At 38.6% G+C, this 25,441-nt stretch overlaps 1 protein-coding gene across 4 annotated transcripts in view; it reads right to left on the bottom strand.

Annotated features, from left to right (window-relative positions):
- Nucleotides 1-10,478: 10,478 nt before the first annotated feature.
- The window catches only part of FASTKD1 (FAST kinase domains 1), a 51,981-nt gene continuing 37,018 nt past the window's right edge, over nt 10,479-25,441 (bottom strand). For all 4 annotated transcript variants that reach the window (XM_058300680.1, XM_058300679.2, XM_012526083.4 and 1 more), the window contains 6 exons: nt 23,600-23,728; nt 22,626-22,757; nt 22,066-22,179; nt 15,179-15,317; nt 14,406-14,520; nt 10,479-10,719 (listed from right to left, as the gene is read on the bottom strand). In XM_058300680.1, the coding sequence (XP_058156663.1) occupies nt 10,627-10,719; nt 14,406-14,520; nt 15,179-15,317; nt 22,066-22,179; nt 22,626-22,757; nt 23,600-23,728 (722 nt within the window). In that variant the 3' untranslated portion in view covers nt 10,479-10,626. The remainder of the gene's footprint in view (nt 10,720-14,405; nt 14,521-15,178; nt 15,318-22,065; nt 22,180-22,625; nt 22,758-23,599; nt 23,729-25,441) is intronic.

Raw genomic sequence — 25,441 nt, 5'->3', positions numbered from 1 at the left:
TGAAAATGTTCTGGAATTAGACAGTGGTGATGGTTGCACCACATAGTGAATATACTAAAACTCACTGCTCATACATTTTTAAAAAAAGATTTATTTTATTTCTCCCCACCCCCTCGTTTTCATTTACTGTGTCTGTTTGTTGTGTGCTGGTCTTTTTGTGGGGGGAGGCATCAGGAACCGAACCTGGCACCTCCCAAGTGGGAGGGAGGCACCTATCGCTTGAACTACCTCTGCTCACTGCTTTTTTGTGTCTCTCATTATATTTTCCTCTATGTCCCTTGTTGCATCAGCTCCCCGTCTTGCTCATCTTCTTTAGGAGGCACCGGGAACTGGTCCTGGACCTCCCATGTGGTAGGCAGGAGCTTAATCACTTGAGCCACATCCACTTCCCTGACTGTACACTTTAAAAAGGTAAATTTAAAAAAAAAAAGTAAGTTTTATGGCAGGTGAATTTTATCTCAATAAAAAAATAATGTTGGGAAGTGGATGTGGCTCAAGTGATAGAGCTTCCGCCTACCACATGGGAGGACCTGGGTTTGATTTCTGGGGCCTCCTGGTGAAAAAGAAGAGAAAGCATGCCTGCGCAAGTGCCTGTGTGATGAGCCAGTGCCTGCACGAGTGCCTGCACAGTGAGCCAGTGCCCGCGCGAGTTCCCACGTGGTGAACCAGTGCCCCCCCGCAAGTGAGTCATGCAGCAAGGTGATGATGCATTAAAAGAGAGAAAAGGGGAGAGTCAAGGTGAAGCACAGCAGGAACCAGGAACTGAGGTGGTGCAAATGACAGGGAAACTCTCTCCCTGCAAAAAACAACAGGATGGGAGGAGGGGAAGGGGGAGAATAAATAAATCTTTTTGAAAAATAGAATATTTAAAAAACAATAATGCTTTTCTTTATAACAATTCCAGTAATTTAGATAGAAAAATTATATATACGTATTATATACATTCAAAAGAAAACAATTTAACTCAGAGGCAAGGCAATCTAGAGAAAGGAGAGTAAAAGGAGATGTGAAAAGTTAGATTATGTGTAACAGAAGTGAAAGGAACCTCAGAGGTCACTGAATCAAGATTTCAATGAATCTAAACAGCAACTAGATTTTCAATTATTTATATCCAAAGGAAACGAAAAAATTTATAACCCTTTTCAGTCTAACCATTTAAAAGTTTCATAGGGAAGCAGATGTGGCTCAAGTGATTCAGCTCCCTCCCTAGTGCCTGGAGGTTCCGCCCAGATTTGATTCCCAGTGCCTCCTAAAGAAGATGAACAAGACAGCTGACATGACAGACTGGCACAGCGAGCTGATGCAACAAGAGACACAAGGAGGAAAACATAATGAGATGCAACAAAGCAGGGAGTGGAGGTGGCTCAAGCAATTAAGCACCTCCCTCCCATATAAAAGATCCAAGATTTGGTTCCCGGTGCCTCCTAAAAGGAAGACAAGCACACAATGAACAGACACAGCAAATGCAAACAACGAGGGAGTAGGGAGAAAAAAAGTTTTTAAAAAAAGTTTCATAGTGAAATATGTTAACCTCTTCGGGGCATTAGTTCTTGTTAAGAATTTTAACTATGGGAACCCTATTAGAATATCATTTGCTTTGGGAGAAAACATTCATGAAAATGAATACTAAACACTTAGAATTCAGTATAGCAACTAGTGCAAATGAGTATCATGAGGAAATTCAGAACAAAGGAGACTGGTTATGGACATCTTTCACTTGGCTTACTGTTCTGATTGTTTTTCACAAAAGGTCCTATGCAAGATTATTGAGTATTGGGGCTCAAGTCATGCAAAGTCATTGGATAAACAAACTAAACAAAAACTAAGCCTAAGACAAATTTCAGTGGAGTAAGTACACGCAGGACACACATCTTAAAGCTATTCTTTAGGTTGAAGACACTCTACCTACCAATATAAATTTAGAGGGTCATGCAGTAAGAAGAAAGTTTCAGGTGGCCAATTTCCTCCACCCCCATCAGGTGGCCTGAGGGAGTTACATACAATATGGCTTTCTGCGGAGTACAAATATATTACTCCTAGAGAAAGAGTTCAGGCTGGAAGGATGCCAGAGTCAGAAACTCGTATTCTGCCTCCTCTTACTTTTTCTTGAACCAGTCAGGCTTTTATAACTCACCACTTCACCAAAATTTCTCTGTTCAAGGTTATCAATGAATTTAATGTTGCTAAACCTGATGGACATTTCCCAGTCATCTTACCTGATCTATTAGCAGCATGTGATATAACATACTCCCCTCCTCCTCCTTGAAAAGCTATATTTGGCTTCTAGGATACATCCCTCTTTTTTCTCCTACTTCACTGGCCACCCCTACTCAGTATCCTTTGCTAGTCCCTCTTCTTTTTTAAAAAAAAGATTTATTTTTTATTTCTTTCCTCTTCCCCCTCCCCTCTCCATTGTCTGCTCTCTCTGTCCATTCACTGTGTGTTCTTTTGTGTCCACTCTGCATTCTTGTCAGCGGCTCTGGGAATCTGTGTTTCCTTTTGTTGCATCATCTTGCTGTGTCAGCTCTCCGTGTGTGCAGCACCACTCCTGGGCAGGTTGTGCTTTTTTTGCGCAGGGGACACCCCTGAATGGCATGGCACTCCTTGCACACATCACTGAGCATGGGCCAGCTCACTACATGGGTCAGGAGGCCCTGGGTTTGAACCCTGGACCCCCCGTATGGTAGGCAAACGCTCTATCAGTTGAGCCAGATCTGCTTCCCAGTTCCTGTTCTTCTTGACCTCTTAGTGCTGGCATGACCCAGAGCTCAGGTCTCAGACCTCTTCTGTATTCACACTTTAGTAATTTCTTCTAGCCACATGCCATTAAATACCATTGAGAACTTCCAAGTTTATATCTGGAGTCATCTCCCCTGAGTTCTTAACTGATTTACTGAATTGTACTTGGTATAACTACTTAGATGCTTAAAGCATCTAAGAAACTCAACATGTCTAAAACCAAACTCTTGATCCTCCCCTGCACCCCAACTTGCTTCCCCATATTAGTTAATGGCAATGACATTCTTTTAGTTGCTCAGGGTGAAAACTTAGTATTATTCTTGACTACCACTATTTCTCTCATACTGTTACAGAAGCAGAGAGATTCAATAATTGCGTATGGAAGGCCAGGACACTAATAATTTTGGGAAGGAAAAGTTTATTAATGACTGACCAGGCTCAGGAACTCTTGTTGAAAACTGAGCCCCAAGTAAGATTTTCAGGTTTTTTACACTGAGGAAGAGCCAAATGGGGCTTTGAGTGCTCGATAAGCTTGAGTTAATACATATTTCCCACATTCCACATAGGCTTGAATTAACATATTTAGTTTGCATCCTCCCTGACTATTCAAAGTCTATAGAGCCTACATTGTTTAGTTGGCTTTCGGGACTGGAGTGGTTGGCATGGTTACAAAAGATGGGGCTGCAGTTTTTATTCTTATACACACAGCCCAGGTTATTCATGAAGAGATACACAGCCCCCACCCATAGCCCATATCATTCCCCCCTTAATGCAAGCTTAACTTGCTAAGTTTTGGCATAACTATTGTTGGAGTTATGAGGTGGGTAGCTGTTTGTTCTTTTGATTGATTACCCCATTCATCAATTTCCCAGTGAGGGCCTAAAAACAAAGCCCCTGGGCAACATCCAGGGCTTTTTCCTTTTCCCAGAAGAAGTCCTCGTTCTGGACAGCAGAATCCTGTGGGTGGAGCCCCCCTAGCAGTCATTCTGGGGGTTACCGGTGCTTATGTGGGTTTTTTGCCAGGCTTCAGATTGGTTTATTAATTTTTATTTTCTTTTAGAGAGTTTACACCTTTAATCTTAAAGGGGTGCTGAAGGGAAATGATTCTTTTTCTGTAGCTACTTCCTGCTGGCCATGGGCTGTAGTCCCTACCTGAAAAGGTGTAAAAACTTTGTTATTTTATTTTGACTGGAGGAAGAATGGGTCTGGCATTGTTTTTTTTTGTTGTTGTTGTTTTTTCATTTATTTCTCTCCCCCCCCTCCCCCCCCCGCCGCATTGTCTGCTCTCTGTGTTCATTCACTGTGTGTTCTCCTGTGTCTGCCTGCATTCTTGTCAGCAGCACTGGGAATCTGTGTCTCTTTTTTTGTTGCATCATCTTGCTGCATCAGCTCTCCATGTGTGCAGTGCCACTCCTTTCTTTTTTTTTCTTCTGCGCAGGACAGCTCTCCTTGTGGGGTGCACTCCTTGCATATGAGGCTCCCCTATGCAACAGACACCCCTGCGTGGTACACCACTCCTTTTATGCATCAGCACTGCATGTGGGTCAGCTTACCACACAGGTCATGAGGCCCTGGATTTGAACCCTGGACCTCCCATATGGTAGGCGGATGCTCTATCCGTTGAGCCAAATCCACTTCCCAGGATCTGGCATTCTGTATGAAGCTGGATGAAGTTTTCACCTGACTAATAAGATGCCCATTCTAAAAGAAATAAATTTAATTAGATTTTTGAAATACATGGTTTTTTAAGAGGACACTGGATCACAGAGGTAGAAGAGATGGCACCCTTTTTAAGTTGGTGGGGAACAGTATATATATATATATATATTTTTTTTAAGTTATTTTATGTTCTTGGTTAACCCCCAGAGAGAAATTATAATAGATAAGAGTATTAAGTACTTAGCTTAGTTTTTGAAGATGCATTTCAGGCTGTCCAATGATTGGCACTCATGTGCTTCGTCACGTGCTTCTGTGAACTGGAACTTTCTTGGGCAGCTGGTTTCATTCAGGATAAGTGCACCAAGTTGTAAATTCTTTTAGCTTTCAGCTGTGGAAGTGATCAGAACTACAGAGTAAAGTTTTTTTTTAACATTTTGGCTTTAATTGAATAATTCCTGGTAATTTTTTTTACTGTTTTTACCAGGCTTCATTTTTGATGGCCTGGACAATGCATAATTCTTAATTTTTGAATTATCAGTACAGTTTGTCCCTCAGGATCTGACTTTGGGCCCTTTACCGGTAGTAGGGTGGCTGGGTTAAGAGTTTGACACACCCTTACCACTTTGGAGGTTTTTAGTAATTGAGCCTGATATTAATTAACCAGTTATCTCTAAGCCACTGGTGACCCCTGGCCTTAAGCACATTCTTCACCTGGTATGGGGTGAAAATTGTGAGAGGTTGCCCCCAAGTAAGTTTGGTGGCCTTTGGATTAAAAGGGCTGTTGGTACCACTGTTTTTAGGCAAGATGGCTATTTTTTATCTTATAGACATGTTTATTAAGTACGCATAAAATGAAGTTTACCAGGACTTTTAACATGTTCAATGTACTTTTGCACATGATTTAGAATAGAAAAGATAACACTATAATTATCAGGCATATATTTAGAACAGGATAAAGGTATAATACTTAATATTAATTAATGTATTACTTAATGCATAAGGTTTTATTTTTCTTTGAGCTGCTATTAATAGATTTAAGTTTCAGGTTTGCAATACTTTACATGTTATCTCTCCATGGGAGCAGGCCATAATGCCAATTGTATTTAAGTTCTACTTACAGTACTCTGGTGATCATGGCTCCACTAGGTATGTCCTTTACACGGTGAACAAGCTGAAGCACTGTTGATCCTAGAGAGAAGCTAAGAAGGTAGTTTCCAGTATTCCACTGGCCTGGTGCATAGTGCTCTTTGGCACTATAAAACAGTACCAGTCTGGAGGCGATATCCATTGTACATTTGGCTGTACTTAGCTACTGTTGGCTGCTGCAGGAGCTCAAAACTGCAAAGTAGTTTCCATCCACTTCAGGAGCATGGCCAGAGACTTATTTTTTATTTATTTCTCTCCCCCACCCCCGGCTGTCTGCTCTCTGTGTCCATTTGCTGTGTGTTCTTCTGTTCTATCTTTAGCAGTGGCACTGGGAATCTGTGTTTCTTTTTGTTGTATCATCTAGTTGTGTCAGCTCTCCGTGTGTGCAGTGCCATTCTTGGGCAGGCTGCACTTTCTTTAGCACTGGGTGGCTCTCCTTATGGGGCACACTCCTTCCACGTGGGGCTCCCCTACGCCGGGGACACCCCTGTGTGGCACGGCACTCCTTGAGCACATCAGCACTGGGCATGGGCCAGCTCCACACGGGTCACGGAGGCCTGGGGTTTGAATCGTGGACCTCCCATGTGGTAGGCAGATGCCCTATCCATTGGGCCAAGTCCGCTTCCCTCCTTTTGTTTTTAAATCTAACTATAAGTTTCCTAAAGTCCAATTATCAAGTTCAATTGTCAAGGGGTGGGCCAGATTTGCAGGAACCATAAGCAAAAGAAAATGTAGTTTATAATTACCATCAGGCAGCTGACCTTAAGGTGAATTGGGTATCTTTATTAACGAAGCCACAAGAACTTTATTAGCAATAACTAATTAGCAGAAAAAGTTTTTCTGCTTTTCTAGTAACTGGATTATTTTTACTTGTGATTTATACATTAAATCCACAAGCAAGACAGTACTGACCTTTAAAGATTCATTTTTAAGTTATCTTTCACTGTGATTTCTTAGGCACAAGCAAACTGACAGAAGTTAAACACAGATTTCAAAGTTGAACACAAGGTTATGCATAAATTAAAACAAGAATTTTATACCTTTTGCATTTGAAGGGACTCTGACTTTAATTGATGGCACATGAGGTTTTTATTTTGATCATTCTTCACACTTTTTATAGGCATAATTGAGTTTAAACTGAGAAGTTTGAGGTTTATTTCCTCATTTCTTTAAGGAGAAACAACATGAGGTTTCTGGACCTCAGATTTATCTGTTTTTTCTGCAGACCTTATTGATCGACAGCCTCCCCACTGAATTAGCCATCAAAAGACTATTAAGGGTAGCGGACTTGGCCCAGTGGATAGGGCATCTGTCTACCACATGGGAGGTCTGCGGTTCTAACCCGGGCCTCCTTGACCCATGTGGAGCTGGCCCACACGCAGTGCTGATGCACGCAAGGAGTGCCGTGCCATGCCAGAGTGTCCCCCACATAGGGGAGCCCCATGCACAAGGAGTGCACCCCATAAGGAAAGCCGCCCAGCACAAAAGAAAGTGCAGCCTGCCCAGGAATGGCTCTGCACACACAGAGACCTGACACAGCAAGATGACACAACAAAAAGAAACACAGATTCCCGTGCCATTGACAACAACAGAAGTGGACAAAAAAAGAACACACAGCAAATGGACACAGAGAACAGACAACTGGGGGGGGAGGGGAGAGGGGAGAGAAATAAATCTTTTTTAAAAAAGGCTATTAAGTGATTAGAGGTTCATTGTTCTAGTTAACAGTCTTGTGTTTCCAAGGCAATAGCCTTTTTGCTAGACAAAGGCACTCTATCAGTTTCATAGCTTTTAAAATATTTTAAAGCTTTTAACATAGACATGCAAAGAGAAATTCAAAAAGGCAGAACATGGGCAGAGGTTAAGTATGCAAATGTATCTTGGCTTGTGATGCCCTGGGGAAGAATTTCCATTGCGTTCATTCTGGCTCTGCCTGGTGCCTTTTTACCTTCCCCCTCCCAGGCAGCTGGGTGTGCTTAGACAGGAATGTGGGTTACAAAGGCTTGGACTCACTGGGAGGGTCAATCTCCCTAAGGGAGGACGTGGGAGAAGGTAATGGCAGCAAGTTCCAGGATGCTAAAATGGCTTGAAAAAGCCTCCTAGGCTCAGCACCTTCCCAGGGAAGCTCTGCCCTAGCAGGGCCATGATTTAAGCTACTGTTCTATCAGCCATTCTGACTGGGGCCAGTTTTAATAAACTTGGGTGTGCAGCGCAGACACAGACAATTCCTGAGTGCATGCACATTCAGACTCTGTGGTTTTGCTTTATAAACTACAATCATTCCACTCCTTTGCCAATGGCAAGGAAGGGCTCTAGCTCAACCAAAGTTCACTACTTCACACAATTACACAATCCAACATTATCATCGGGAGGCATCAAAATACATACCGGCATTCAATACAGACAGATGCACAAAGCTCATTAATCTCCAGCATGGCTGCCCCTGAGCAACCATTGCAACTTTAGGAAGAGGGAACTTCCAACACCAAACTTTGAACAGGACTTTCTGCTTACTCTTGCTGTTTACAAAGAAAGCTTATTAGCAATCCAGCACCAAAACAAAGACTTATTTCTGGCTAACCCTTTCCCACTGTTTAACTTTATACTCAGATCAAGCCTTACTACAAAAGTCAATCCATTTTCCTGTAACCAAGAGTTTCCAAATCCAGACCAATTTTCAGGATGCATTAAGACAAACCCATCAACATCCTTTTCCACTATAATTAAACCTTTACTATGTTAGTGGAGGAAGAACCAGAATCAGATGCTAACACACAGTTAGCTAACCTTAAACATCAGGCTTTTCTTTTCTTTCAGACCTGGAGAAGACAGCTTCCCCCGGAATTTCTGGAGGCACTGGGGTCCCCTTTTGGGAGCTGATCAGGCCCCCCTTCTAACATTTAAAGTTAGGTTTTCCTGACACTACGCCCACCGCAGGGGATGATCTTACCTGGTGTGCAGAGGTTTTTCATTCCCAGAATTTCTTTAGACCTTCCATTGCATTTGATTCTTGCTGGAAGGACTTCATCAGAGCCCATATTCTCTTTCTGGACTGAAGAGAGTCCAGGAGTGCTCAGATTTAGGATTCGCCTAAGGCCTCCCAGCTTCCTCAGAGACACCCAGCAGGGGTAGTGAAGTACTCCCATCTCTAGCCTTTGTTGCGATCCCAGACGAGCCCCCAGAAATGCTGCAGAAGCAGAGAGATTCAATAATTGTGTATGGAAGGCCAGGACACTAATAATTTTGGGAAGGAAAAATTTATTAACGACTGGCCAGGCTCAGGGACTCTTGTTGAAAACCCCGAGCCCCAAATAAGATTTTCGGGTTCTTTTTATACAGAGGAAGAGCCAAATGGTGCTTTGTTTGAGTGCTCAATAAGCTTGAGTTAACACATATTTCCCATATTCCACATAGGCTTGAATTAACATATTTAGTTTGCATCCTCCCTGACTATTCAAAGTCTATAGAGGATACACTGTTTAATTGGCTTTCCGGGAATGGAGTGGTTGGCATGGTCACAAAGGTGGGGCTGCAGTTTTTATTCTCTGATACACACAGCCTCCACCCATAGCCCATATCAATACCTCATATATAATAAGGGAGTATATATTAGTGCTCATATATAATCAGTCAGCAAACTGTTGCCTTTACCTTCAAACTGTATCAAAAAATCTGACCACTTTCATTACTGCCACCACTACTGTTCTATGCAAGCCACCACCCATTTCTTGCCTGTGTTATTTAATGACCTTCTGATGGGTTTCCCTGATTATATTCTTGCCCCACCGCAGTCTTTTTTCATCTCAACAGAGTACTAAGAGCGATCCAGTTCAAATGTGAATACCTATTACTCCTTTGCTCAAAACCCTCTAAAATCTTTTCATTTCAGAGCAGCCATGAGGATATATATATATATATATATTATATGTTTATGTTTATATTAAAGAAGTCATGAGCTTACTAAGTCATGCATAACATGCAGAATTCCCATATACGACCCTACCACCAGCCCTTGCATTGTTGTGGAGCATTTGTTATAAATTAGTACCTACATATTTTGATTCATCTCTCTTACCTTTTTTATTTCACTCCCCATCTCCATGTGTTCTGCTCCAGCCACACTTAGATGCACCAGGATCTTTGTACCTACAGTTCTTTCTAACTGGAATTCTTGATGCCCAGATAGCCTTATTTCTTGAAGTCCTTACTCAAATATCCAATGAGCCTTTCCCAGTTTACCCTATTTAATATTACACACCACGCAATAGTCTAATCCCTCTTCTGGATTTTTCTCCATACCACTTATTATCATCGAATATTTTATTTATATATTTTATCTAATGTCTCACTATACCCATAGAAAATATGCTGTAGCCCTAGTGCCTAAAATAGTTCCTGGCATAGTACATACTCAAAGAATGAATGGAAAACTATTTACACTTTCAAAAAGTTACATATATTTAAATTAAGAATGTTAGGCGGCGGACTTGGCCCAGTGGTTAGGGTGTCCATCTACCACATGGGAGGTCCACGGTTCAAACCCCGGGCCTACTTGACCCGTGTGGAGCTGGCCCATGCGCAGTGCTGATGTGCGCAAGGAGAGCCGTGCCACGCAAGGGTGTCCCCCTACATAGGGGAGCCCCACATGCAAGGAGTGTTCCCCGTAAGGAGAGCCACCCAGCGCAAAAGAAAGTGCAGCCTGCCCAGGAATAGTGCCGCACTCATGGAGAGCTGACACAAGATGACGCAACAAAAAGAAACACAGATTCCTGTGCCGCTGACAACAACAGAAGCGGACAAAGAAGACGCAGCAAATAGACACACAGAACAGACAACCAGGGTGGGGGGGGGGGGAGGGGAGAGAAATAAATAAATAAATCTTTAAAAAAAAAAAGAATGTTAAACAATTTCCAAACCAGACAGTAGAGAAAGTATTCCATTTTTAAATGTCTATTTATTGTAAGAGTTATTCAAATGACCTTGAAATCAGTCAATTCCACACTATTATGTTTAAGTCAGGCTGCTTAATTAAAGTAAGTCCAAATGTGACACATGATAAATTTTAAATAAAAATTATAATCATTATTTGCCTTCTCCAAATATATATTCTCTCAGGTAGTCCATCTGAGCATCCTTTGTTGATAATGCCATAGAGTTCCATTCAAAATGAGGTATCTAAAAAATAAGCAGTACAGTTTGAATTAGTTTTAAAGCAACAACAACAGAAAACATCAGGTAAGACTTATAAGCACTACTGAACAAAGTTGTAGAAAATCTTTGAAATTAGTTCATATAAGCAGACTTTGAATCCTCTCTGGAAGCCAAGTGGGTCATTCTTCCCAAACTGCCCTGAAGACCTTTTCTTGCCTCACAGCTCCTTTCATCCTCCTGTTTTAACAATATCAGCAACTGATGTTTCTTTTTTCCTACATACCCTTCTATCTCATACAGTAGCCTTTTTCTCTTATCCACTCTACCCATCTCCATAATGCCGCTCTTCTTAGTAAGATAAACACACAAATCAACAGACCTTACAGAAAAAAAGGAAATGATCATTTTTATTTCTTGTTGTTCTATCCCCCCAAAAAAAGTATGAGGGGGTGGGATGCAATGCTCTGTTTCAGAGATATTTCAATACATGAAAGAAGGTAATTCTGGAACCTCTTTCTTAAAAGGAAATACATAGACCATAGACTGATGATGAAGAATAACTTGTAAGAGCCACTGGCTTGTTTTCTTCTTATATATTCCATTATTCTAGCCTGTTTTAAAAGGGAGAAGTTATTATATATATATATATATAAATGCATATATGTAAACATATTTAATTATTATGACTTCTTTAAAGTCAATCATTGGGAATTGTGTGTCAGTCTTGGTCTTGAGCTCTGTACTGTCTGTAATGTCAAGAACACCGGGAATCACTAGATTTGATCTACTTGACGACTTTGTAAGATTTAATTGGCTAGGAAATTTCTATATTATATTATCCTACAATTTGCTTTTTGTTATTGTGACATTGTATCTGATCATAAAATCCACCTATGCTATATGAGAAGACCTTTTCAAGGTCCAACGGCTTCATAAACTTCAGTTATCAAATACTTCAATTCAGACACAATAAAACCTCCAAATGGGCATCAGCAAACTGTGAGATACACAGTAACATTCTGCAATCAAGAGACCTGAGAACTCCAAATTCATGACATTGCTGCTTTTATACTGATTTTGGTTCATATTTAGGCCTGGACATGTCAGGGTCATTTTTTTCATAATCTACTAGGAACTTGGCTATTGCCCATTTTTCTTGTTTTAAATTTAACCTTCTGATGTAATCTGTAGTTTCCAATTAAAAGCAGATTCCTTATAGACTCACAGAACCTGAGAAGAACAGCAAATTCTTCTACAGACACATTTGCTTGCATTAGTAAATATCATCATCCATATGAAAAATTACTTTTGTCTGATATGAAAATATTAGAAAAGGGAAACTTTGGGAACTTTCTAAAGATTCACTTATTACCTATTTTATTTTAAATACAGAAACCTACATGAAAGGCACCCTTGAAACTGAAGGTTCTGCAAAGAATGCCATTTTCAAATGTAATAAAAACCACTTATAGGGAAGTGCACTTGGCCCAATGGATAGCGCGTCCACCTACCACATGGGAGGTCCATGGTTCAAACCCTGGGCCTCCTTGATCCTTGTGGAGCTGGCCATGTGCAGTGCTGATGCTCACAAGGAGTGCCAGTGCCACACAGGGGTGTCCCCCACGTAGGGGCGCCCCATGCCCAAGGAGTGTGCCCCATAAGGAGAGCCGCCCAGCGCGAAAGAAAAGTGCAGGCTACCCAAGAATGGCGCCGCACACACGGAGAGCTGATACAACAAGATGATGCAACAAAAAGAAACACAGATTCCCAGTGCTGCTGCTAAGGATAGAAGCAGTCATAGAAGAACACACAGCGAATGGACACAGCAGGCAACTGGAGGAGAGGGGGTGGAGAGAAATTTAAAAAAAAAAAAACACCACTTATAGATGTCATTATTATTGCAGTGGGGGCACAGGAACTCTAATGATTGTAAATTATATTTTTATATTTTTTATTCCCTTAAAAAAAAACACAAAAGCATAGCTTCTTCTTATGTTACAGAATTAGACTTTGAGTCAAGGAAAAAATGCTGAATTCTTTTAAAATCTGAGCCTTGGTAGAAAGACACAGGAATATCTTCTGTTGTGTTGTACAGTATATTAGCTATGATAGGGAAGTGTTAATAATCATAGTTCTATGTAAGTTTATTATATATACATAATTCAATATTACCTCTCATAGTTGCCAGTGTTGAATACAACCATAACTTAGATTTCTGCCTCATAGGCTATGTGTTTTCTCTTTTTTTAACTATTTTCTTCAAAAATCTCTTAATCCCCTGTGCTCTGTGAACCCTTTTGAATAATATAAATGCTCAATGATAGAAACTACTTCTTTCCTAATAATTTTAGGGCTTTGGTTATATTTGTATATGCCAGTTTAAAAATAAGACTTATAAAAAGTTACCAATTTGTGGAGCAGACATAGCTCAAGTGACTGAGTGCCTGCTTCCCATGTACAAGGTCCTGGGTTTGATTGCCCGTACCTCCTGAAAACAAAACAAACAAGCGAAAAAACCAACTCTCATTGGGAAGCATATGTAGCTTAGTGGTTGAGCGCCTGCTTCCCATGTACAAGGTCCTGGATTCATTCCCCAGTACCTCTTTAAAATAAAAAAGTTACCAATTAACACACCAAACTCTCAGTGTAACATCATCAGATAATCAGTTATTAAATTGTAAATAATTTTTGGGATTGTTTCCCAACTTTAAGCCCACTGAATAAAAATTATGAAAACTATACTGTGTAGGGTAGATACCTAAAATTTTGCACACAAAAACATGAGACAGTCTCATTTTCACACAGTTCATAGTTAAGCAGCTTACATAAATTACCTATGTTCATATGCACTGTGTGTATGGCAATAAACTACTTGTGGTCAGACAAAAGTAAAAATGTTTTTCTCAAATTGCTTAATTCAAAGGTTTTTGGGAGAAATTTATGAAAAACAGACTGCATATATTTGAAATAAAAACCTTCCACTTAGAACCAAAATAATAGGAAAAACTAACCTGTTTATTTGTAAGCTCCCTAGTATACCTCTGCCTTATTTATACATCTTCATTTCCTTCTGAGCTTATTGTTTAAAATGCTGCTTAGTTTAAAAATGAAAGAACATTTTGCGATTCTAAGCCATACCTAATAAACACCATCAGTCTAATATTGATGAATTTCTCAGCAGTATAGCTGATCTCGTAAGATCTAGAAACGTAGAAAATTAATAAAAGTCAGCTGCTGGGAAACAGACTTTGGCCCAGTGGTTAGGGCGTCCGTCTACCATATGGGAGGTCCGCGGTTCAAACCCCGGGCCTCCTTGACCCGTGTGGAGCTGGCCATGCGCAGTGCTGATGCGCGCAAGGAGTGCCGCCCCACGCAAGGGTGTCCCCCGCGTGGGGGAGCCCCACGCGCAAGGAGTGCACCCGTGAGGAGAGCCGCCCAGCGTGAAAAAGAAAGAGCAGCCTGCCCAGGAATGGCGCCATCCACACTTCCCGTGCCGCTGACGACAACAGAAGCAGACAAAGAAACAAGACGCAGCAAATAGACACCAAGAACAGACAACCAGGGGAGGGGGGGAAATTAAATAAAATAAATAAATCTTTAAAAAAAAAAAAAAAAAAGTCAGCTGCTTTCTAAAAAAATAAAAAGGAAATACATGAATAGTCAGTGTCTCTGGGTTTTTTAGAGTGTGAATTATAGGAGTTTTTTAATACCTGAATTACTTGATAGCCCAAAATTTCCAACTGTCGTTTTTTCATGGCAGTTTTTCCTTTTAAGTGAGGAATGTTTTTACAAAAAGCTCTTGAGTCCAAAAATTCCAAAGCAATCCTACATAAGACAAAAATATTTACTTCCAAAATCAAAATGAAACATTGAATAATTACAAGCCTTTCAATTCAAGAACAAGAGTATAGCTTTATAAACTCACAAAGTTTAATTAATATAAATGAGTATACCAAGTTATTTCTATATTTAAGAACTTAATACTTGATGACAAAACAGTAGAATTTATAACAAATTATAGTAAATATCTCCATCTTTTCATCCATTTGTTTCTTTGTCCAAAATATATACATTATGTACCTACTTTATATAAGGTAATATGAGGGATACAAAGATAAAGTGACATAGCTCATAGTCCTAAGAGAACATATGATATATAGTAAACTAATTATAATGCAGTACAGAGGATGGCTAAGTACCGTTAGTAAAGTAGAGAGATATGGGGGTTCAAAAGAGGACACTAATTTATTACAAGCTGAGGGACACCTAGGAGGTTAGCACTGTAGATAGATTGCTAAGCTTTGGACAAGTGAAGGAAGAACATTACAGGCAGAAAGCACAGGAAGAGCAAAGATAGAGAGGTAGAATAAATGAGATATATGAGGAACAGATTTCACAAAATCAACCTTTGAAAACTAAGTTCATGAAATTATGCCAAATTTACCATTCGGATAAAAAAGTGCAAAACTATGAAACAAGATACCTTTCAGCTCCTGGTGGCAGCCCTGATCCAACTTTCTGGGTATTTGACTTCTGGTGCATTTCTGGCAGTTGTCCAAAAATTATACTATGGTTTCCATAAGGAAGAGGTTTTCTCCTTTTATCTAAGACAAACTCAAAATCTATAAAGTATAGAAATCAAAGGTATGAATTAGGAAAATTCTTACAGGCAAAAACAAAATATATTAATATATTTTAAACATACATATTAAACTCAAATATATTTATTAATGAAAAAGAATTATGTACCTTCTAAAATATCTACCATACTTTATAAGAACTGGTCCAATGAAGCCTCTTTGAAAATCAATCACTAATCAATCAGAAAGTATTACTAAACTATATTTAGCACTAGGTTAGGCAAAACATATTTCAGATTTTTATTTTAACCCCCTTTAAATTTCTTGGTTACTTTAGAGCAGGTTTCTTAACAAAAGGTCCACAGATCCCTTAGGGATTTCAGGGCATCCATGAGCTTGAATTAATTTTAAATAATCCTAAAATTTAGAGACATGCTGATGTTGAGTGTCAAAACCATCTGCTGCTACCTTCTGAGAAGGGGTCCATGGTTTTCACCTGACTGGCAAAGGGGTCCATGGAACAAAAAAGGTTAAGAATTCCTGCTTTAGAGGAAGCTAAGTCAACTCATCCTGAAAACTGGAAAAGAGAAATAATCAAGCATTTATTCTGCCTTTCCTGAATCAACTGTACCCAAGGAAAACTAAATAGTTGGTAAGGCAAAGTTCTGTTTTAGGTAAATTCCAGTTAATAAATACAGAGAGTATGAGAAATAGAGAATTTCACTACTTTACCACCTTTCATGAATGATGTATTAAGGCAAAAACGGTTGTTAAAATCAGTAGGTGAAAGCTGATGGGGAAACTTTATAATGGATGAAGCACCTGATGACATGCAAACCCACTGATCAATCTTAATATAACAAGAGGAAGACAACCAGCACTGTGTGCTTCCTGAACTGATGCAATTAGTACACACCACCCATGAAGCAGTCTGGCCAAAAAAGTTTAACCTGAACCTGATTCAAGCCTCTAGATCTAACTACCAGTTTACCAGAAATACAGGGAACACAGAAGCATGTTAAATAACATCACAAGGTTGCAATGGAAAAAAATCCAGAATGTGAAAAGACTTTTTATTTTCCAATAAATAAGCTGAAAGGGGAAAAAAGACAACATAAGATGAATCAACCAAATGTTTGGATCCAAATTTGAACAAATAAACTGTAAAATAAAAGGTATAAAAGACAATGGATAACTTTAAACATTCAATAATTATGTGATGATGTTAAAAAATTATTAATGGTTATGGGTGTGATATTGATGGCACTGTGGTCATATTTTTAAAGTCATCCTTAAATTTTAGATAGACATGCTGAAATGATACTGTTTGGTATTTGGAAAGAATCAAGTGGGACTGGTGAGTAGGTGCTTATAATTGTTGACACTGGACAGGGGTTCATTATATATTATTGTATTTTCGCATATGTTTGAAAATTTTCCATAATAAAAAAAAAGTAATGAAAGTATTTAAATCAAGAAAGAAAAAAAGGATAAAGAAACAACATAGGGAAGTGGACTTGGCCCAATGGATAGGGCATCCACCTACCACATGGGAGGTCCAAGGTTCAAACCCAGGGCCTCCTGACCCGTGTGATGAGCTGGCCCATGCACAGTGCTGATGCATGCAAGGAGTGTCATGCCACACAGGGGTGTCCCCTGCGCAAGTAGTGTGCCCCATAAGGAGAGCCGCCCAGCACGAAAAAGTGCAGCCTGCCCAGGAATGATGCCACACACACACAGAGCTGACACAGCAAGATGACCCAACAAAAAGAGACACAGATTTGGGTGCCGCTGACAAGAATACAGGCGGACACAGAAGAACATGCAGCGAATGGACACAGAGAGTAGACAACTGTGGGGGGGGGAGGGCGCAAGGAAGGAGAGAGAAATAAATTAAAAAATAAAATAAACCTTTAAAAAATATATATAAAGGTGAAAGAACAGATTTAATTATTTACTTTTTATAAACAAAGGAACCTGGGGCGCTGAAGCCTCTTCAAGATAATTAGTAAACATGAAGAAAATGAATTCTGGAGCCAGAATGCTTAGATTCAAATTCCTGGCTCTGCTGTTTGCCAGCTACATGGACAAGCAGTGATATCTCTGGTCTTCAGTTTCCTCATTTATAAAAAGGATAATTTATATATCTCATAGGGATGTTATGAGGATTAAATGAGTTTATTATATATAAAGCACTTATTTTTTTTTAAAGATTTATTTATTTATTTATCTCCCCCCTGCCCCAGTTGTCTGTTCTCTGTGTCTATTTGCTGCGTCGTCTTCTTTGTCCATTTCTGTTGTTGTCGGCGGCACAGGAATCTGTGTTTCTTTTTGTTGCGTCATCTTGTTGTGTCAGCTCTCTGTGTGTGCAGCACTATTCTTGGGCAGGCTACACTTTCTTTCATGCTGGGCGGCTCTCCTTACAGGGCGCACTCCTTGCACGTGGGGCTCCCCCACGTGGGGGACACCCCTGCGTGGCAGGGCACTCCTTGCGCGCATCAGCACTGCACATGGGCCAGCTCCACAGGGTCAAGGAGGCCCTGGGTTTGAACCACGGACCTCCCATATGGTAGACGGACGCCCTATCCACTGAGCCAAGTCTACTTCCCTATACATAAAGCACTTAAAACAATGTCTGCCACAGAGAAGGCAATATATAAATGTAATAAATATATGCCACTACTGTTGTGTGAAATTACAGCATTTTTCGACAGATGCACATACAAACAAAACTCCTTAAAGGGGCGGCGGACTTGTTCCAGTGGTTAGGGCATCCGTCTACCACATGGGAGGCCCGCGGTTCAAACCCTGGGCCTCCTTGACCCGTGTGGAGCTGGCCCATGCGCAGTGCTGATGCAGCGCAAGGAGTGCCCTGCCACGCAGGGGTGTCCCCAGCGTAGGGAAGCACCACGCGCAAGGAGAGTCACCCAACGCGAAAGAAAGTGCAGCCTGCTCAGGAATGGTGCCACACACACAGAGAGCTGACACAAGATGACACAACAAAAAGAAACACAGATTCCCATGCCGCTGACAACAACAGAAGCGGACAAAAGAAGACGCAGCAAATAGACACAGAGAACAGACAACTGGGGTGGGGGTGGGGGGAGATAAATAAATAAATAAATAAAATCTTAAAAAAAAAACAAACTCCTTAAGGACTGATTAAATAAATTATATTATACACATTCAATGAAATATTATGCAGTAACTAAAAATGATGTTATACAAGTGTATAGACATAGAAAAATATTCAAAATATATAAACATCCCAGGTTTTAGCACCTATATATATATATATATATTTACACATATATGTATATCTATAAACAAAGAAAGTTATAAGTTTCTGTGTGATTCATGTATTTTTTTAAAAAAAAGATAATTTAAAAAATGAAAAAAAAAGGAATATTACTCAGAGAAATGAAGGGAAGAGTGAAAAGGAAAGAGGAGAGGTAAAACGATCAGATAAGAGTCTGAATCTGGGCAATGGAAATGAATATTTTCTACTGACTACAATATAAAGTCTAAACACATCACATTGCTTATCTGAGAGCACCATGGGTTAAAATAAAGGATAAGAAGAAATCCATGGGGCTTCCTGATAAAGAGTTCTCTGCCCACAGCATAGCTCAGCCAGTAACAAACAGAGAAGTTACAGAATGTAAGGGAAACTTTAGGTACTGGAAAAAAAAGAAGAAAAAGAAAGTTACAAGAACTATAAAATAAGCCCACTTTTGGTTTTTAAGAAAGATTCATAGATAGAAAAACAGACATCAAAGTAATACAGTGGTAATTTTTCTTTTCCACTATTTGCCTTTCTAGTTTTCTATGTTAGCATGTATCATGTGATTTTTAAATGCGTTTTTTCCCAATATCTTAAGTAATCTTCTGATATTTCACTCTTAATCATACTATGTACTGTCTTAATCATACCATAACCTAGTAATTAAAATATTACTGATTAAATCTTATTTTTAATTATTTATATTTATTTCCATATAAAAATAAGCCTCTTTTCAAAAGAAGGTACAAATATGAATTAGAAATACAGTAGGCTTGAGTTGCAATAATCCTAGTTTCACTACTAATTATATATGTGACTTTGGGATAAGTTATTGTTATTTTTTTCTTTTTTTCTTTTCTCTATTTTCCAAATGTTCTCTAATGGATAAGCATTATTTCTAGTTTAAAGGATACTTTAACAAAACAAGCAAACAAAAAAAATGAAATGAGATAATAGGAACAAAATCCACAAGGCTTGCCACAAGTTGGTGCTCCTTAATTTTAAATTGTTTAAAAACCCTGTATTAGACAGAATTACAGATCATTTTTATTTTATTTATTTTAATGCATTTCCTTCTGTGAGCATTACTTTTATAATAAACAGGAGCATATTTATGTTTTAAAACAACTGTCTACCTGACTTCAAGTAGTCACCCAATACCCATTCTTCCCTTTGTTTTTAATAGAATCCCAAAATCATAGTTGGATTCATGGCCATGCAGAATAAAAGCATTTTTTAAACTCTCCTGCAGCCAAGTGTGGTTGCCATTTAACTGGTAGTGTATACTCTTAAATGGTATGTGCATCTTCAGGGAACTGTGCTTAAAGGGATACCCCCACTTCCCTTTCCTTCCTTTCTACCTTCTGTGTAGATGGTAGATGAAAGGCTGAAGCTAGAGCAGCCATCTTGGGTCAGAAAATGGAAGCTACTACATGTTGAGGATGTTAGATATAACAAAATAGAAGGATCCTGGGACTTTTAAAGTTTGTAAAGATGGCATTACAGGCCTGGACTTTCTATATATATGGGAGAAAGAAATAAATTTTAATTTGCTAAATCACTCTTACTTGTAGATTTTTAGACTCACAGACAAATCTAATCCTGACTAATATAAAACCAAAAGACTAATAGTTTGTGTTTGATAGTGCAGATGAGGCTAGTAAAGACTGTCTAGTTCAGCCTCCTGCCCAGTGCAGAAATCACACATCATCTCATCATCCAGCCTCTGCCTGAACATTATTACTATAATTACTTCTTCAGAAGCAGCTCATTATTTCATGTTTCAACAAGTCTTTCAGAAAATTCTTATAGTCAAAATATTCTTCCTTTATTTTTTTCACTCTTTTGCAATCCTTTAGAGATTTCTAATTCTCCTTCCACATGACATTTTTAAAGTTATGCTTCCCACAAGACTTCCATTTTTCACATTAAACATCCCAAGTTTTTTTAAAAAAATTAATATTGAGCTCTTCCTATGTTCCAAGGGCAGAGCTAAGTGCAATATCTCTGTTAATCCTATTAAGCAGGTATTATTTTTCCCATCTTACAGATGAAGACACTCATAAGGTTTAGAGGTTTTTTAGGAACTTGCTCAAAAATTGAAATCCATGCAATCCCAGTTCTCTCTGGCTCTTTCCAAAACATGATTTCTAGCTCCTTCACCATCTTACCTGCCCACCTTGTTTCTAAACCCTATTTCTTTTGCAGATGACATGATCCTATACATAAAGTCCTGAGAAGTCTACAACAAAGCTTCTAGAACTTATGAGTTCAGTAAAGTCGTAGGTTATAAGATAAATGCACAAAAATCAGTAGCATTTCTATACACCGATGATGAGCAATCTGAGGAGGAAATCAAGAAACAAATACCATTTACAATAGTAAATTAAAAAATCAAATATCTAGGAATAATTTAACTAAAGATGTAAAAGACTTATACACAGAAAACTACACAACACTGTTCATGGAAATCAAAGATGACCTAAATAAATGGAAGAATATTCCCTGTTCATGGATAGGAAGACTAAATAATATTGAGATATCTATCCTACCAAAACTGATCTGCAGATTCAATGCAATCCCCCCAAAAAATCAGCACAGCATTTTTTAATGGACCTGAAAAACTAACTATGAAATTTATTTGGAAAGGAAAGAGGCCCCGAATAGCCAAAGACATATTGAAAAAAAAAAACGAAATTGGAGGAATCACACTACCTGACTTCAAAACATCCTACAAAGCTACAGTAGTTACTACAAAGCTACAGTAGTAAAAACGGGATGGTATTGGCACAAAGATAGACACACTGACCAATGGAACCGAATTGAGAATTCTGACATAGATCCTCATATATACACTCATATGATATCTGACAAGGCCACCAAGGCCACTCAACTGGGAAAGAATGGCCTCTTCAACAAATAGTGCCTAGAGTATTGTATATCCACATGCAAAAGAAGGAAAGAGGATTACCATCTCACACCTTATACAAAAATCAACTCAAGATCCATCAAAGACCTAAATGTGAGAGCCAAGACCATAAAGACCTTGGAAAACAATGGAGGGAAGCATCTACAGGACCTTGTAATAGGAAATGGTTTCATGAACTTCACACCCATGAGCATGAGCAGCAAAAGAACAAATAGATAAATGGGACTTCCTCAAAATTAAAGCCTTTTGCACCTCAAAGGAGTTTGTCAAGCAAGTGAAGAGAGAGTCTACCCAATGGGAGAAAACCTCCTGAAAAAAAAAAAAAAACAAACAACTCAGGGAAGTCAATGTGGTTCAGTGGTTGAGCACCAGATTCCCACATGAGGCCCCAGGTTCAATCCCCAAACCCTGGTACCTCAAAAAAAAAAATGTCTGAACAACAATACAATAGGACTATCATCTTCCTTGTTACTATTATTAATATCATTTAAAATGGTGTTTGATTTTTGGCAAGCAACCATTTACATTGTTAGTTTATATCAAGTTTATGTTCCTTTAAAACACCCTATAGGACTTACCTATCATGTGGTAATAAGGTGTAAGAACCGAGGCTTTTACACAATTGATTCCTCCTAGTAGCTCTGTTAACATTTTATAAACTTGCTGATGTGCTCCATTCATGCTACCAATATCTTTAAGAAAATAAATCAGTTCATTTAAAATAAATTAATGAGGTTTAGAATAAAAATTATCCTACTTTTACAAACTGAAAAATAAAGTTTAATATTTCCAACAACCCAAATTACATAAAGGGTACCTTCACAAATTGTTTCAACCACTGAGTAAAAAATTAATTCTTGTATTATCTTTGAAATCTTGTTAAAATAAACAAAAACTTCGGTGTAATACCATAAATAATGACATTCAATTTAATACAAGTTCTTTGCTTTCTACTGTCCTAAATCTTAAGAAATTCTTATAACACATTTCTCACCCACAAAATGGTTCCATTAAATGAGACCATGGCTCTCTAGGGAACTCTGCTGTCTGGTATAGGTTTAGCAAAAATAATCATTATTACCTACCATCTTATATTTTAGAATTATACTTTCCTATCTGGCCAAAAGAAAGCTCTAACCTTTATTAAACTGCTGTTGACAGTAACGGTCATGAAACCATGGAATCTGAAACTCAGGGCATTCCAAGCAGACTGCTCTATTTAATTCCATAAGATGAAACTGTACCTTTAAATTTAGAGATGAAGGTAAAACTGAAATTAAAAATAAAATATTAATGAATTTTGATAGATTAGACTTAGCAAAGACAATCCATTTTTTATACTTCAGTTAGCCTCATTACTGGTTGCACTTTTATTTTTATATTATAAAACTATTTTATTTGCACACACATGCTTGATATTTTAAAATTATTGCATTCAGTAGCATCATTAGGATCAACTCCTACATTATTTTCACTAACCATGCATTTTAAAACTATATTCTTTTAAATATCAAAAAATTTTCATTGACCTAATATTCCAAATTTAGGAATCTATCCTAAGGAAACAAAGATGAGGTCAATGATTTATGTGCAACAATTCTTTAGTTATGATTATGAAAAATTGGAAACAACTTACAAGATAACAGGTAAACAAACTTTGTTATATTCACATGTTATATTATGTAGCCAATTAAAAATTCATGGAAAGAAAAAACTCATGACATCAAAAAATATTTAATGATGTGGAGAATAGCTCATAATATAGGGTAGATGAAAAAAGACATCATACAAAAGTGAATATACAAATAATCCAAATTTTGTTTAAAAATACACACATACATAAGATCAGGACAGAAAGAGAATAAAATACTCCAAAACATTAAAAGTGGTAGTTTTACCTGGGTGATAAGAATATGGTTAATTTTTATTTTCTATTTTACATTTTTCTGTTTTCCAAATTTTCTACAATAAATATGATATACTTTTATAAGCAAAAAATCTTATTAATATGCTTCAGTAAAATAAAATAAAAATAAATATACTTCAGTATAGGTAACACTGAAACTTGGATGTAAAGTGTAAGTGCTAAATTAATAAAAGGTAGAAACATACGTTCAAGTTGAGAATCCAATTTGGATAAGAATTTGATGTTAAAAATTGCCTTTAGCAGATCTTCTGGAAAATATTCAAGGGTGGCCAAAGAAAAACTAAGAAACACCAACATGAGAGGATCCAATATACCTAAAACAAAATTAAGAATTTTTTAAAAGCTTCTGTCATTCAACTACCTCACATACATAAGTATATAGTTTATTCAGGTAAAACCAGGTTTTTAAAAAGCGACATAAATACAGGCTTAACAAAACTAATCTATGCTGTTAAGAGTCAGGATAGTGGTTAAATGGTTAGCTTTGGATGGGGGCAGAACAATGACTGAAAAGGGGGACAAGGAGAGAAGAGTACTAATGTTCTGTTTGTTAATCTGCATATCGATTCCACAGGTGATTCACTTTGTACAAATTCAAGCTATATATTAGGATTTGTAATGTTCCTGTATTATTGCTATACTTACATAAAATGTGTTTTTTTTTTAATGTCTTTAAAATACAAAGAACTCCAAACAAAAGATCGTTGATACATATAGAAAGAAGTGATCCCAATCTCTAGGTATTAGTAATAACAATCTAATAGTGCTCAGAATATATTAGGTGCTTTTCTAAACACTTTAAGATTTATTTATTTCTCTCCCCTTCCCCTGCCATTGTCTGCTCTCTGTGTCCATTCACTGTGTGTTCTTCTGCGTCCGCTTGTGTTGTCAGGTGGCACTAGGAAACTGCGTCTCTTTTTTGTCGCATCATCTTGCTGCATTAGTTCTCTGTGTGTGCGGCACCACTCCTGGGCAGGCTGCGTTTTTCTCATGCGGGGCAGCTCTCCTTATGGGGCACACACCTTGCAAATGGGGCACACCTATGTGGGGCACCCCTGCATGGCAGGGCACTCCTTGCACATGGCAGCACTGTGTGTAGACCAGCTTAGCACATGGGTCAGGAGGCCCTGGGGATTGAACCCTGGACCCTCCATATGGTAAATGGACGCTCTAAGTTGAGCCTCGTTCACTTCCCCCTAAACACTTGATATTGTTAACTCATTTAAACCTCATTTCATTATACAGTAAGAATTATCTTCCTTTTATAAATGAATGTACTGAAGCACAGAGAAGTTAAACAACTTGCACAAGATCACACAGTAACTGGTGGGTGGATTTAACCCAGAGAGTCCAGTTCTGGAGCCTGAACCACTGTGGGATCTCCAGGCGAATGTAGAAATATATAAGGCTGAGGCCAAGGTTTAGCACCTCCTCTCATACCTGTCACCAGCAGCACTGGTCTCAGAGTAAAATGCTTGAGGTGATTTACCTGCTTTGCCCCATCCAAGAGACATTTCTGATGAGGGGAAGGGAGCTATCTAAAACATGTATTAACAGCAATATTCTTACAAAGGACAGAAAAGGCATTAAATCTTTCCTTCTACATTTTTTGCTGAATTTACTTAACAAAGCAAAATCAAGTCATAAATGAGGTTAATGTGATTATCTCCACCAGCAAAACTGATCTAAACTATTATTTGGGGAGTGGATGTGGTTCAAGTAACTGGATGCCTGCCTCCCACATGTGAGGTCCTGGTACATATTAAAGAAAATGAGCAGATATCAAAATGAGCAGATGCTGTAACCAGCAAGATGCCACAATGAGCAAGACGCTGCAAGCAGCAGACGCCACAACCGCTGCAACCAGCAGATGCTGCAACCGGCAGACACCGCAACCACCAGATGCCACAACTACTGCAACCAGCAGGGAACAGAAGCGGCTCAAGTGATTAGGCACTCAGTGGTGGTGGTGGGGGGGATAAAATTTTAAAAAATAATACAAAATAATTTTTTAAAAACACTAATAC

Source organism: Dasypus novemcinctus, chromosome 7 (assembly GCF_030445035.2).
Source record: "Dasypus novemcinctus isolate mDasNov1 chromosome 7, mDasNov1.1.hap2, whole genome shotgun sequence".
Lineage (NCBI taxonomy): Eukaryota > Metazoa > Chordata > Mammalia > Cingulata > Dasypodidae > Dasypus > Dasypus novemcinctus.
Note: the sequence above shows the minus strand (reverse complement) of the source record. Positions and strands in the feature narration are given on the sequence as shown.